Source organism: Molothrus aeneus, unplaced genomic scaffold (assembly GCF_037042795.1).
Source record: "Molothrus aeneus isolate 106 unplaced genomic scaffold, BPBGC_Maene_1.0 scaffold_30, whole genome shotgun sequence".
Taxonomy (NCBI): domain Eukaryota; kingdom Metazoa; phylum Chordata; class Aves; order Passeriformes; family Icteridae; genus Molothrus; species Molothrus aeneus.
This window is the reverse complement of record NW_027098964.1, coordinates 4083761-4097485: the sequence shown is the minus strand read 5'-3', so window position 1 is coordinate 4097485 and position 13725 is coordinate 4083761. Positions and strand designations below refer to the sequence as shown.

Below are 13725 nucleotides of genomic sequence, written 5' to 3'. Positions count from 1 at the left end.
TCTGTTTTCCCGCCCTTTTGGGGCCACAGGTTTTCAGTTTGGGGTGAAAAAAAGTTGGATTTGGGGAGGTTTTTTCCGAGATTTTTTGGTTCTGCTGTTTCTTCTGCTTCGTTCAGTGGGAAAAAACCAGGAAAAATCCCAAAAATCCCAGCTTGGATCCGTGCAAAAATTCCCAAAAAAAGCTGTAAAGCCCCGGCTCTTTTCCTGCAGAAATAAATCCCCCTCCAGTGGAATTTCTGGTAATTCTGGGTCTTTCTTTCTCCCTCTTTTTTTTTTTTTTTTTTTTTTTAATAAATTGGAATTTTTTTTTTGTTTGGTTTTTTTTGGTGGGATTTGGAGCTTAAAATGGACAGAAAACGGGCTAAAATTGGGAATTTTGGGATTTATTTAATAGGAAAATGGGATTTATTAGTAGGACATAATTGGATTTGTTAATAGGGAATAATTTAATTTGTTTCATAGGAAATATGGGGTTAATGGGAAATATGGGATTTGTCAATAGGGAATATGGAATATTTAATTAATAGGGAATGGATTTATTTAATGGGGAATATGGGATGTAGGAGGCGGTTCCAGGGGGTCCTGGGGACCCCCTTAAAACCCCCAAATAGCCCTAAAATCCCCCAAATCCTCCCCAAACTCCCCATAAATCCCAAAAAACCGCAAATACCCTCTAAATTCCCCCAAATTCCCCCCCAAATCCTCCCAAACCCGAAATATCCTCCAGATCAAAGGGATTTGGGGGGAATTTAGGGGGATTTGGGGTTTTTGGGAGGGAGATTTTAGATTGGGGGGCGTGGGGCAGAATTTGGGGGGATTTGGGGTTTTTTAGGGGGTTTGGGTTTTTTGGGAGGGGGTTTGGAGGGGGTTGGGGAGGATTTGGGGATTTTGAGGAGGAGGATTTCAGAGTGGGGGGGTGTGGAGCAGATTTGGGGGAGTTTTGAGGAGATTTTGGGGGGATTTAGGGGGGATTTGCGGAATTTGGGGGCGATTTCGGAGAATTTGGGGGGATTTGGAGAGACGGGAAGAAAGGGAGGGGTGGGAACCACGAGACCACGCCCCACCCCCGAAACTCCCCCCCCAAGTCCCCCCCAAAATCCCCCAAATCCCCCCAAAATCCTCTCCCCCCTCCCCCACCTGCCCCCGCCGACCCCTCCCCAGATTTTTGGGGATTTTGGGGGGATTTTTGGGGTTTTTTTTTTTGGGATTTTCTTTTGGGCGGCTCCGAGGCTGCGGCTGCGCGGAGGCTCCGGGGTGGGGAGGGGGGCGGGGGGGGGGGTGTGTGTGGGAATTATTTGGGAATTTTCGGGGGTCCTGGAGGAGTTTTGGGGGGATTTGGGGAATTTTGGGGGGTTTGGGGGGGGTCAGGATGCGCTTCCTCCCCCCGAGCCTCGTCCTCCTCCTCCTCGTCCTCCTCCTCTGCGCCAGGCAGGTAAGGGGGGGAATTTCGGGGATTTTTTTGTGGGGGGAATTTTTTGGGATTTGGGGGTTATTTTTGGGAGGGGGAGGGGGGCGACGGCGGCGGGAATTTTGGGAATTGCGGGAATTTTGGGAATTGCGGGGATGGCGCTGGGTGTGGCCGTGGGGGGAGGCAGTGGGGACACGGGGACAGCGCGGGGGGGGGAGGGAGGGAGGGAGGGGGAACTGGGGGCACTGGGGGGGCACTGGGGACACCCCAGTTTGAACTGGGGGACAACTGGGGGCAGCTGGGGATACTGGGAAATACTGGGGGGACTCTGGGGACAGCCGAAGACACTGGGGGAAAGGAGCTCCCCAAAATTCCCCCCAAAACCGCCCAAATTTCCCCCAAAACCCCAAAAAATTCTCCCCCCAAAAAACTCCAAAAACCCCAAAATTCCCCCCCAAAAAGCCAAAACCGCGCGGCTTGGGGGATTTTGGGGGTCCTGGGGGGATTTGGGGGTGCTGGTCCCCTAAATTTGGGATATTGGGGGGTTTCCCACCCCGAACTCGCCCTAAAGCCACCCCAAACCCGCCCCTCGCTAATCCCGGCCTAAACCCGCCCGAAACCCGCCCCAAGCCCGCCCCGGAGCCGCCCCCGGTGCCGGTGCCGGGCCCGCCCCGTTTCGGGGCCGTTCGGGGCTGGCCCCGGGCCAGCGGCAGCGACGTCAGCCCCGGGTCCCGCTCCCAGCGGGGGCGGCTCGGAGCGGGCCCGGCACCGGCACCGGCACCGGGACGGGGGCGACACCACCGGGGGGGCTCTGGGGGCTCCCGGTGCCGCCCCGGGACCCTTTTAAAACCGCGGGGGCGGCTCCGATCCGGCCGGTACCGGGTCCCGGTGCCGCCCCCGGTTCCCGGTACCGCGTTTTTAAGGCGAGGGGGGCTCCGCTCGAACCGGTCCCGGTTCCCGGTACCACCGCCGGGAGGAGCTGAGGGTGCCACCCCCGGTTCCCGGTCCCGGTTCCCGGTGCCGCGTTTTTAAGGCGAGGGGGGCTCCGCTCGAACCGGTCCCGATTCCCGGTGCCACCACCGGTTCCCGGTCCCGGTTCCCGGTCCCGGTTCCCGGTACCGCGTTTTTACGGCGGGGGGCTCTGCTCGAACCGGTCCCGATTCCCGGTGCCACCCCCGGTTTCCGGTCCCGGTTCCCGGTGCCGCGTTTTTACGGCGGGGAGCTCTGCTCGAACCGGTCCCGGTCCCTATTCCCGGTGCCACCCCCAGTTCCCGGTACCGCGTTTTCTCGGTGGGCGGCTCTGCTCGAACCGGTCCCGGTCCCGGTTCCCGGTACCGCGTTTTTACTGCGGTGGGGAGGGAGGGAGGGAGGGAGGGAGGGGGGGGGGGGCTCTCTTCGAGCCGCTGCCGGTTCCCGGTGCCACCGGGGGGGGTGATGGGCACGGGGCGCTGCCGGTGGCGGCGGCGGCGACAATGACGGTGCCGCTGCTGAAGATCGGGGCCGTGCTCAGCACCATGGCCATGGTCACCAACTGGATGTCCCAGACCCTCCCGTCGCTCGTGGGACTCAACGGCACCGCCGTGTCCCGAGCCGGGACATCCGAGAAAATCGTGAGTGACCCCCCCGGTACCGGGAGGGGTCGGGTTTGGTTTGTTTTTTTTTGGGTTTTTTTGGGTAGGGGATTTTTGGGGAGATTTCGGGGTTTTTTGGGGCTGGCGGAGGCTGCGATCGGGAGATGCGGCAGAGGTGGGGGTGGGGTGGGTGGGGGGAGCCCTCCCCGGTGCACCGGGACCCCCCGAAATCCCCCAGGGACCCCCACTCTGCCCCCCCACGCCCCCGGTTTTGGGGACCCCCCCCCTTTGCCACCCCCTGAATCCCCGCTCCTGCTTCTCGGGGCACCGGGACCACCCAAACCCCCCCGGAACGTCCCTGAATCCCCGCCCTCCGGTTTTGGGGACCCCCCCCCTTTGCTCACCCCCGGTTCCTCGCGGAGCACCGGGACCCCCCGAAATCCACCCCCGTTTTCCAGGCCCCCCCGGGCACCCCCCGAATTTTGGGGACCCTCCCTTTGCCCCCCCCCGGGACCCCCCAGAACCCCCCGGGGACCCTCCCGGGCCTCCCCCGATTTCTGGGGACCCCCCCCGGTTTTGGCGACCCCCCCGAATTCCTCCCGGAAAACCCAAATTTTAGGGACCCCCCCCCCCGAAATTCTCCCCCCAATTCTTCCTCCCACTTCCCAAAATTCCGCTGGAACCCCCCCTGGAATTCCCACCGGGAATTTTGGGATCCTCCCCCCCCCAAATTTTGGGATCATCCCCGGACCTCCCCCGCAATTTTTTGGGGGCTCCCCATCCCATTTTTCCCCTGGAAAATCGAAATTTTGGGGGAATTTTGGGACTGCGGCAGCTCCGGGGGGAAAGGAATTCCCAAAATTATTTCCCCCTCCACCCCAAAATTGGAACGGGGGTGGTTTTTGGGGTTAAAAATCGGTTTTTTAGAGGTTTTCTGGAAAGGGGGGGGCTAAAATTTGGGAGCGGAGCTTTGGATATTGCTGGGAATTTTAGGAAGAGGAGGAAAATTTGGGATCAATTTGGATGAACCCCCCCGAGAAATCCCGATTGGAATTTGGGGGGGGGTGGGAGGGAAGGCCTGGAAAAGGGGGGGCGATTTTTTGGGGGATTTGGAGGATTTTGGAGGTTTTTTTGGACTTTGGGGGTTTTTTTGGGGATTTTTTAAATTTTTGGGACCGCATTCCCAGCTTCCCCCCCCCCCCCCCCCAGCTGTCAGTCAACGCTGCGGGGTAATTAGCGGCCGCCGGACGTTAATTAGCGCCTCATTAACCACCCTTGTCCCTCATTTATCACCGGGAAGCGGCCCCTGGAATAAAAACCAGGAATGAGCAGAATTCAGCCCAAAAATCCCGGGAGTTTTTCTTTTTTTTTTTTTTTTTTTTTTTTTTTTCATGTTTGCTTTTATGTTTTGTGTTTTTTTTTTATTTTTTTTTTTTTCCCAGGGATTTTGGAGTTTTTTGGGGAAAACCGGATTTTTAAAATTTTTTTTTCCTCCCCTTTCCAAAGGGATGGGATGGAATTTCCCAGTCCGGTCCTGGGGATTTGGCATTTGGGGAGAAAAATTGGGAATTTGGGGAGAAAAAATTGGGTTTTGGGTAGAAAAATTTGGATTCTCACACCATCCCCCAAAAAATGGGAAGAGCTCCCACTTTTTTTATTCCTGGATTTGGGGGTTTCTGGAATGAGGGAGAATCCCTGGGTTTTGGGGCCCCTCATTCCTGAATGTTTGGGACACAATCCCTGAATTTGGGGTCCCTTCCCTTGGAAATTCCCCCTTTTCCCCAAAGATCCCAAATTCTTCTCCCCAGTTTCCCTCTCATCCCAAATTCCCCCCCTTTCCCCCCAAATCCCAGATCCCAAATCCTGCCTCCATCCCTGAGAAATTCCCTCTTTTTTCCCGTTCCCCCCCTTTTTTCCCCGAAAATCCCAGATCCCTGGGAAATTCCCCATTTTCCCCCAAAACCCCAAATCTCGCTCGCCTCCATCCCTGGAAAATTCTCCCTTTTTTCCCTTTTTTCCCCCCAAAATCCCAAACCCCTCCCAGCGCCTCCCCCTGGCCAGGCCGCTCTCATTAATTATTCATTAACTCTCCCTCATTAATTATTCATTAACGCTCCCTAATTAAGGATTCATGACGGCTCCAGAGGCTGGGGGAGGGGCTGCGGCTGCTCCCGCTCCTGTTTTTTCTCTGGGAATTTTTTTATTTCCGGATTTTCCCTTTTGGGTGGAAAAACGGCGATTTTGGGGCTGGTGCCAAGTGGGGTAATTCCCGAGGTTTATCCCGATTTTTTTGAGGGCTTTATCCCGAATTTTTGGGGAAATCCTGGAGGGATTTTCCCTTCTTTATTTTTTTTCCTGTGGAGTGTGACGTCAGTGCGGTTGTGACGTCATCTGCCAGGGAAAGGGGGGGAAAAGGGGAGTAAAGAAGGAAAAATGGGGGAAAATGGGGAAGAAAGAGGGGAAAATGGGGGGAAAGAGGCTGAAAAGGGACACAAATGGGAATAAACTGAATTTTGGGATCGGGATTCTCTGGTAGCTGGGAATTTCCAGACCTCTCTGTGTTTTTTGGGAATCCTGAGGTGCCGATCCCGATTTTCCAGACCCTTTTCCAGAGCCCAGACGAGGGCTGGCAGGTTTTCACCTCGGCGCAGGCTCCGGACGGGAAATGTCTCTGCACCGCCGTGATCCCCGTGCAGGGATCCTGCTCCCGCGACCTCCGCAGCCTCCAGCTCCGGCAGCTCCTGGAAAAGGTCGGGAATTCCCAAATGGTCCAGAACCAATTGCTGAATAATCAGTTAATTGACGGGAATGGGTTAATTATTGTGGAATTTGTTAATGAAGTAACTTGCCGTGGGTAATGGAGGGGTTAATTGGTGTTGGGAATGTGGGGATTTGGGATTGGGGGGGAAAATCTCTGTGGGATTCCAGGGATGAGGATCCTTATGGAGATTGCCATTAATGACTGTGATTAACCCCATTAATTACCCTGATTAACCCCATTAATTACCGTAATTAACCCCACTAATGACTTCTCCAGGTGCAGAACATCTCCCAGTCCATGGAAGTCCTGGACCTCCGCACCTTCCGGGACCTGCAGTACGTGCGGAACACGGAGGCGCTGATGAAGGGCCTGGACTCGCGGCTCCGCGTGGCCTCTGAGGGCCACAAAGCCCTCAACGCCCGCAACTTCCAGGTGAGAAATTCACACTTTTTATCTCAAAAAAATCCCAGCGTTCCAGACTTTTTTTCCCTTGATTTATTCCGTATTTTCCCCTGATTTATTCCCACTGTATTTCAGTTTTCCGCTTGTTTATTCCTTCCACCTGTCAGGATTTTTCCCATGGGATCAGGCCTCAGGATCCTTTTGGGGCTTCCAGAGCTGAAAATCCCAAAATGTTTTTGGAATTCCCAAACCTGAACACCCCCATTTATCCCAAGGAACAAACAGCTTCCAAAAAAACCCCGAACCCCGGGATTTTGGAACCAATTTTTCCCGATTTTTTTTTTCGCTCAGGATTGGAAGGTGAACCCTGGGTTTTCAGGACTGATTTTTCCCAGTTCTTTTCCTCAGGATCTGAAGGAACAACAATGTGAGCCCTGGGATTTTGGGGCCCATTTTTCCCATTTTGTTTTCTGCAGGATCTAAAGGAGAAGATGCGGGAGCTGCTGCCGCTGCTGCCAGTGCTGGAGCAGTACAAGGCGGACTCGCGGCTCATCGTGCACCTCAAGGACGAGGTCAGGAACCTCTCTGGGATTCTCCTGGCCATCCAGGAGGAGATGGGAGCCTACGACTATGAGGAGCTGCAGCAGCGCGTGCTGCTGCTGGAGGCGCGGCTGCACGCCTGCCTGCAGAAACTGGGTAAAAAAATCACATTAGAAATCTCAAATTTTGTCTCAAATATTAAGAAAATGTGGTGGAAATCGGCCTAAAAACCCTCTCCAAAGTTGTCTTTGAAATCCGCCCCAAAACCACAAAAAATCTGCCCAAAATCCCCTCAAAACATCTCTAAAATCACTCCCAAAATCCACTCCTAAAAAAGCAAAAACCCCCCCAAAATCTGCCCCAAATCCCCTCCTCTAAGTCCCCCAAAATGTCTCCAGAATTCCCTCCAAATGCCCCAAACACCTATAAAATCCCTCCCAAATCCATCCCAAAATCCCCCAAAACCTTGCCAAAACTCCCCCCCAAAACCTCTGCAAAATCCCCTCAAATTCTGTCTAAAATCCACCCAAAAATAACCCAAAACACACCCAAAATCCCGTTTTCCCTTCACAATCCCATTCCCAGACCCTCCAGGGCTTTCCTGACCCTGTAGTGGCCCCAGTCCCTGATTTCCCCCTAATTCCCATTTTTCCCTGGTTTTCCAATTCCCTGATTTTTCCCGTAACTCCTGCTTTTCCAAACCCCTGATTTTTCCCAAAGTTCCAGTTTTTTCCCCCAATTTTTCCAGGCTGTGGGAAGCTGACAGGGGTCAGCAACCCCATCACCATCCGCGCCTCGGGATCGCGCTTTGGATCCTGGATGACTGACACGATGACGCCCAGCACCGACAGCCGGGTGAGGGCCACCCCCAAAAACCAGGATTTTCCCAAAAAATCCCCTGGATCTGATGGGATTTGGGGACAATCCCGACACTTTTCAGGCATGGTGATCTCTGAAAATCCATGGATTTGGCACCTGGAAGGGAATCTAAAATCCCCTCCCAAAATCTCCCTTAACATCCCCCAAAACTTCCTGGGGTCCTCAAATCTTGGATTTGAGGGGGATTTGGGCAAAATCCCAGCAATTTTCTGGTGAAAATCCATGGATTTGGCACCTGGCTGGGAACCCATGGGTCGTTTTTGTGGTCCCCAGACCACGGATTTGGGATGTGGCACAATCCCTCTACTTTTTGGGCACTGTTCCCTGAAAATCCTGGATGGGGGATTTGATCGCATCTCCAGTGGGTTTAGAGCCCACCTGGACGAGGTTTTGGAACCCACCTTGAAGAGGTTTTGATCCCATCCTGAGGGGCTTTTGACCCCACCTTGAAAGGAGTTTGATCCTACCTTGCCCACCTCGAAACCCCATTTTAACCCCGTTTTCCCCCATTTTAACCCCGTTTCCCCCCTCCAGGTGTGGTACATGGACGGCTACTACAAGGGCCGGCGCGTGCTGGAATTCCGCAGCCTCAGCGACTTTGTCTCCGGCCAAAACTTCGTCCAGCACCTCCTGCCTCACCCTTGGGCCGGCACTGGCCACGTGGTCTTCAATGGCTCCTTGTACTACAACAAATTCCAGAGCAACGTCGCCGTCCGCTACCACTTCCGCTCCCGCAGCGTCCTGGTGCAGCGCAGCCTCGCCGGCGCTGGCTACAACAACACCTTCCCCTACTCCTGGGGCGGCTTCTCCGACATCGACTTCATGGTGGATGAGAGCGGCCTCTGGGCCGTCTACACCACCAACCAGAACGCCGGGAATATCGTGGTGAGTCGCATGGATCCGCACACCCTGGAAGTGCTGCGGAGCTGGGATACGGGGTACCCCAAACGGAGCGCGGGCGAGTCCTTCATGATCTGCGGGATTCTCTACGTCACCAATTCCCACCTGGCCGGCGCCAAGATTTATTTCGCTTACCACACGAACACTTCCAGCTACGAGTACACGGATATCCCCTTCCATAATCAGTATTCCCACATTTCCATGCTGGACTACAACCCGCGGGAGAGGGTGCTCTACACCTGGAATAATGGCCACCAGGTCATCTACAATGTCACGCTCTTCCACGTCATCAACACGGCCGGAGAGCTGTGATGGACATTCCCAAGGGGAGAGAGAGAATTCCCAGCTTTTTGTTTTCTACGCTTCCACGCTTCTCCTTTACCGTCTGCGGAATAATTCCGGAGGGACGCAACGACGAGGTGGAAATTCCCAGTTCTTGGCGAGTCCCAAACTCTAATTCTGCTTTATTTCCATTATTTTGTACCTATGCTGCATTTCCCTCTTTTTTTCTTCTTTTTTCCCTTTTTTTCCTCCCCTTTTTTAATCTTTTTTTCCTTTTTTGTCCCCTTTTCCCCCCTCTTTCCCCCATTTCTCCCTCTTTCCCCCCTTTATTTCCCATTTTTTTCGCAGCTCGTAGGATTTTTTTTCCCCCACATTTTTCTCGCAATTCTGCAATTTTTTCCCCTCCTCTTCCTCCTCCTCCTCCTCAGTTCTTCTGGAATTCCGTTGGATTCATGGTGCATGGAGCTGCTCTGCCTTGGGTTTTTCCATTTTTTTTTTGGGAATTTCGGGGCCAAATTCCATCTTTATTTTGACGGCAAATAAAAAAAAAATCTCTCTGGCCTTTGGTGGGAGTTGATGACTTTTCCCCCCCCCTCCTTTCTGCCTGGTTTTTAATTATTTTAAAAATTTATTATTTTAATTACTTGCTTCCAGAGTTTTTCTGATATTTTCCCGCTTTTTTCCCGCCTGTTTTCCCAAAGAGGAAGAGGCAGAAAAGGGGGAAAAAGGATGGAAAACAGGAAAAGAAGATAGAAAGGTGGAAAAGAGGATGGAAAAGAAGAAAAGACAGAAGGGATGAAGAAGTTGGGATGATCCAGAGGGGATGGAGGGATTTGGAATAGTCCTGAAGGTTTGGGATAATCCCAGGAATGGGCACAGATCCCACTGCAGAGTGGGAATGGGCACAGATCCCGCTGCAGATTGGGAATGGGCACAGATCCCAGGAATGGGCACAGATCCCACTGCAGATTGGGAATGGGCACAGATCCTGCTGGAGATTTGGAATGGGCACGGACCCCAGGAATGGGCACAGATCCCACTGCAGATTGGGAATGGGCACAGATCCTGCTGGAGATTGGGAAGGGGCACAGATCCCAGGAATGGGCACAGACCCCAGGAATGGGCACGGATCCCAGGAATGGGCACAGACCCCAGGAATGGGCACGGATCCCAGGAATGGGCACGGATCCCAGGAATGGGCATGGATCCCAGTCCTGGCACGAGAGGAAGAATTTTGGGAAGTGCACCTGAGCTCCTGCTGGCTCTGGGCAGCACCGGGAAAAGGCCCTGCAGGGATTAATTAGGAATTTAATTGGGAATTACGGCCAGCACAGCAGGGAGGCATCCAAGGGGCCGGAGCGATGGCGGCGGCACCTGGTGAGAGGGAACAGGGAATGGGAATGGGAATATGGGAATGGAAGAGGGAATATGGAAATGGAAATGTTGGACCAGGAATACGAGAACAGGACAGAGAATATGGGAATGGCAACCAGACAGAGAATTCGGGACAGGGAATGAGACTGGGAATGGGATCCAGACTGGGATGGGAGCAGGATGGGACCAGCAGTGGGGTGATATGGTGTGGAGGGTTCAGTGTTGGCTAAATGCTCATGGAGTCTCTAGAATTATTTACTTGTTTCTTGTTGTGAGATAGGATTAGGAGGAAGTTAAAGTAGGCTTAAAACTTTAAAAGGGTATAAAGAAAACTTTAGTAATAGGACTAAAAGAAGGAATAGTAAGAATCAGAATAAAACTTTAGGAACACCTCCTCCCCACAACTTTTTATCTTTCCTACTGACAATGTACAGAGACAAATGTGGTATTCTCAGTTAGTTTTCTTCTGCTAAAATAATCTTTCATCAGTTTTCTTAGGGAGAGAAGTCTTTCTTGCCATGGCTGTGGAGATTTCTCTACAAGGAACAGTTTTCTTGTGGCTTCGATTTTCACGAATAGCAGCTGCATTCATGAAGTCCTTCTCATCTTCCACAGCCCTCCCACAGCTGCGTTTTTTGGGCTATTTAACTTATTGGGGTGCCATTTTTAAGGATGACTTGTTTAAAAGCTTTAATTGGCTTATAAACATGCCTGTTTTCAGAGCTAGGCAGCAATTGGTTTGGCTAGGCACAGAAGAAGCTCTCAGCAGCTCTTTTCAGAAAAGAATCATTTTGGTGTGTGGCTTCTTCCCTCCTCACTAAGTGTCATCTTTGGCCAGTGCAGCCAGAGAACCCTCAGATGTCATTACTGGAGCATCTGGGAGGGAAGCCCAGCAGGAGATGCTGCAACGTGAACTCCTGCCCCACACGGGAGGTTCCCAGAGACCAAAAACTCCGTGCAGAGCAGACAGGATCTGACCACGACACCTGCCTTGGGCCAAACCCGCTCCTCATTTGACACACAGAAACACAGTGGTGTATTTATGATCACTTCTCTCACCAGACCTGGCTGCAATCTGCAATCAGCAATCAAAATAAAAAATTAAAAATACAAATTAAATAAAATATAATATTAAAAAAATAAAAAGCTTTAAAAATAGAAAAATCAAAAATACAAATTAAATAAAATCCCGTCAGTGCCGGCCCTGCCCGCCGGGCCGGCAGCCAGCCCAGCTCCCAGCGGCTGCACGCTATGGCCCCCCCCGCAGCCGCCTCCCGCCGCCTCCCCGCCGCTCCTCCCGTCTCCTGCCACCCCCCCGGGATCATCTCCCGCTGACGAGGCCGCTCCGCCGCCGCCCGCGGCCGCTTCCCCGCTCCTGCCGCCGCCGCTGCATGGCGGGCCGAGCCGCGCCTTCCCCACCGCGGCCCCCCCCTTCAGAGCTGCTGGATGGCGCGGCTCCGCCGCCGCCTGCAGCCACGGGCGTCCCGGCGTTCCCTTCCACGGCCGCAGCCGCGGCCCCGTTCCCGTAGCTCCGCCGCCTCCCGCAGCCCCCGGCACGCCCGCTGCCATGGTGACTGCCCGCGCTGACTGAGTGACACAATCCACGCATGCGCAGTTGCTACAAGCCCCGCACCAGCGATGTCCCTCCGCGCCGACTCATCGAACCACAGCGCTGCTTCCGGGAACAGCCGCACGCATGCGCAGTTCTATCTGCACGGCCCCGCCGCCGCCCGCCGCTGCTTTGGTACAGCCCGGTCCCTTCTCCCCTGTACAATTCTCAGGCTAAGGTCAGAACACAAAAACAGTCTTGATCCTTCTATCTGGAGTATTCCTCCCCTAAGGAGATGTTTTATTCAGGCAAGACCAGAATAAAACGAGGCAGTGTTTGAAATCAGTGGTACAAGCGTTGTCTTAATTCTTAATTCTGTGTTGTTCTTTGTACATTTCTTGGATCATTTGCCTTTTTTGAAACTATTACCACTCAGTCCCCTTTGAGAAAACGCCAAGGGAAGAGCCCTTTTGCCAAGGGGCAGCATCTGAGCAGGCCAGGCAGCACGTGGGGTTCCAGGAGAGGGCTTTCAACTTTCCCCTTTTACTGTGCCAGTCCCTCCCCAGAGCCCCCAGACCCTCCACAGCACTCCCAGAAAGGAGAGGGGTTATTAGGAGAAAAAGGGTCTAGAAACAAGGGAAAAAGCTTCCTTTTCCTTTATTTTTTGTGTTCAAACTGGGAGGGACTCTGCTTCCCCTGCAATTTTAGTGGTCTCAGTTGAAAGAATCCCTGCCTTTTCTATGCTGTTCGGGGTGTTAATTGACAGGGAGTCCTCATTTTCGATTATTCCCCAGTTTAAATAGAAGGGGAAAATCTTGACAATGTTTCTTATGGGTTTGAATTAAGGGTAGCCGCCCCCTTTTTATTGTCCTGAGGCCTAAATTGAGGGAGAAGCCCAGCTGTCCCTCCATCTTAAGAGTTGAACTGAGGGAAAAATCCCTCTTTTTTCATCCCTGGAGAGATTTAAAGAGAGAAGAAAACCCTTCTTTTCCCAATAATTAAGGAGAGTAAATTAAAGGGCAGAAGCTATTTATTTGCCATTGTATTAGTTTCAGTAGAGGTAACTGCCCCATTTCCTCTTTTTAAGGGGTTCACTGGAAGGAAGCTCTGCTTTTTTCAGCATTTTAAGGGTTTAAAAATACATTTCAGGGCCCTTCTTTCTGTGCCATAGGACCAAGTATCTCAGAGCAGGGTGAGCCTGGCATGCACTTAACCCTTACACTGCCTGGGAAGCTTTTATTTTTCTTATTTTTACTTATAATGTAGATAGGCCTAATTAGAGGTCCCAAGGAGACTTAGACGATTCATATCATAAGCATTCTTCTCCACCGGGCTCAGTCACACATGAAGTACTACTTAATAGCCACTAAGGAATAATTATGTAAGGTCACAGCAAATTAGCCAATTTATCTAGTTATGCTGCCTAAACAGAAAGCTTTATTTCTTACCAGTTTCCTGCCCTTTTACTCCAAGTAGTTGTTGCAAAAAACAAAGCACTGTTATTTTTCAGAAGAGTTTTCTTCTATAACAAGCCCTCTACTCCCCTTGAATTTGAGTCAGAGGAGCCAAACAGCTGCAACTGCTCTGAGGGCTTTCATACCAGGTGGGATTCACCCCCTCCCTTTTCCCGGGTGCCACGGGAACGAGAGGCGGGCACCATCAGGGGTATATTAACCCCAGCCTTTGCTCAGGGCCTTCATTCCCTCTCTGGGATGTGCTGGGATCAGAGCTCTCCTCTCATTTCACTCTCATTTCAGGTAAGAGGCTCTTTCAGCTTATCTCAGCTTGTTTTCAGCAGGTGTTTCTGGGCATCTAAAGCAACAGAGGCTTTGAAGATACTGTGAAGAAAACAGCATAGAATACAGGGAGTATTTAAGTTCACAGTTTTGGGTTTTGTGTTTAGGGGTGGTAAAGTGCATTTGTAATTTCCTGTGTTGTTCTTATTTTGTTTTGTATTTTTTTTAGGAGGAGTGCAGCTTCCAGAGGCTCTAGGTTGTGTCAACTACAACGCTTTTTTCAGCAGATTCATCGTGTCACAAGAGGGATCTGCCCAGTGTCC

At 52.4% G+C, this 13725-nt stretch overlaps 1 protein-coding gene across 2 annotated transcripts; it reads left to right on the top strand.

Annotated features, from left to right (window-relative positions):
• Positions 1–1328: 1328 nt before the first annotated feature.
• OLFM2 (olfactomedin 2) lies at positions 1329–9304 on the top strand. 2 transcript variants are annotated; one of them, XM_066570437.1, is made up of 6 exons: positions 1329–1432; positions 5580–5729; positions 6017–6172; positions 6619–6838; positions 7431–7537; positions 8096–9304. In XM_066570437.1, the coding sequence occupies exons 1-6, from the start codon at positions 1370–1372 to the stop codon at positions 8771–8773; spliced, it is 1374 nt and encodes a 457-aa protein (XP_066426534.1). In that variant the 5' UTR covers positions 1329–1369; the 3' UTR covers positions 8774–9304. The 2 variants fall into 2 exon arrangements, with proteins under 2 accessions (XP_066426534.1, XP_066426533.1); XM_066570436.1 differs by lacking the exon at positions 1329–1432 and adding an exon at positions 2808–3018.
• Positions 9305–13725: the final 4421 nt, after the last annotated feature.

Coding starts and splice junctions, on each gene's coding strand:
- OLFM2 (XM_066570436.1), top strand. CDS start 2,881: ATGACGGTGCCGCTGCTGAAGATCGGGGCCGTGCTCAGCACCATGGCC. Junction 3,019..5,579: donor CCGGGACATCCGAGAAAATC/GTGAGTGACCCC, acceptor CCGATTTTCCAG/ACCCTTTTCCAGAGCCCAGA. Junction 7,538..8,095: donor CGCCCAGCACCGACAGCCGG/GTGAGGGCCACC, acceptor TCCCCCCTCCAG/GTGTGGTACATGGACGGCTA.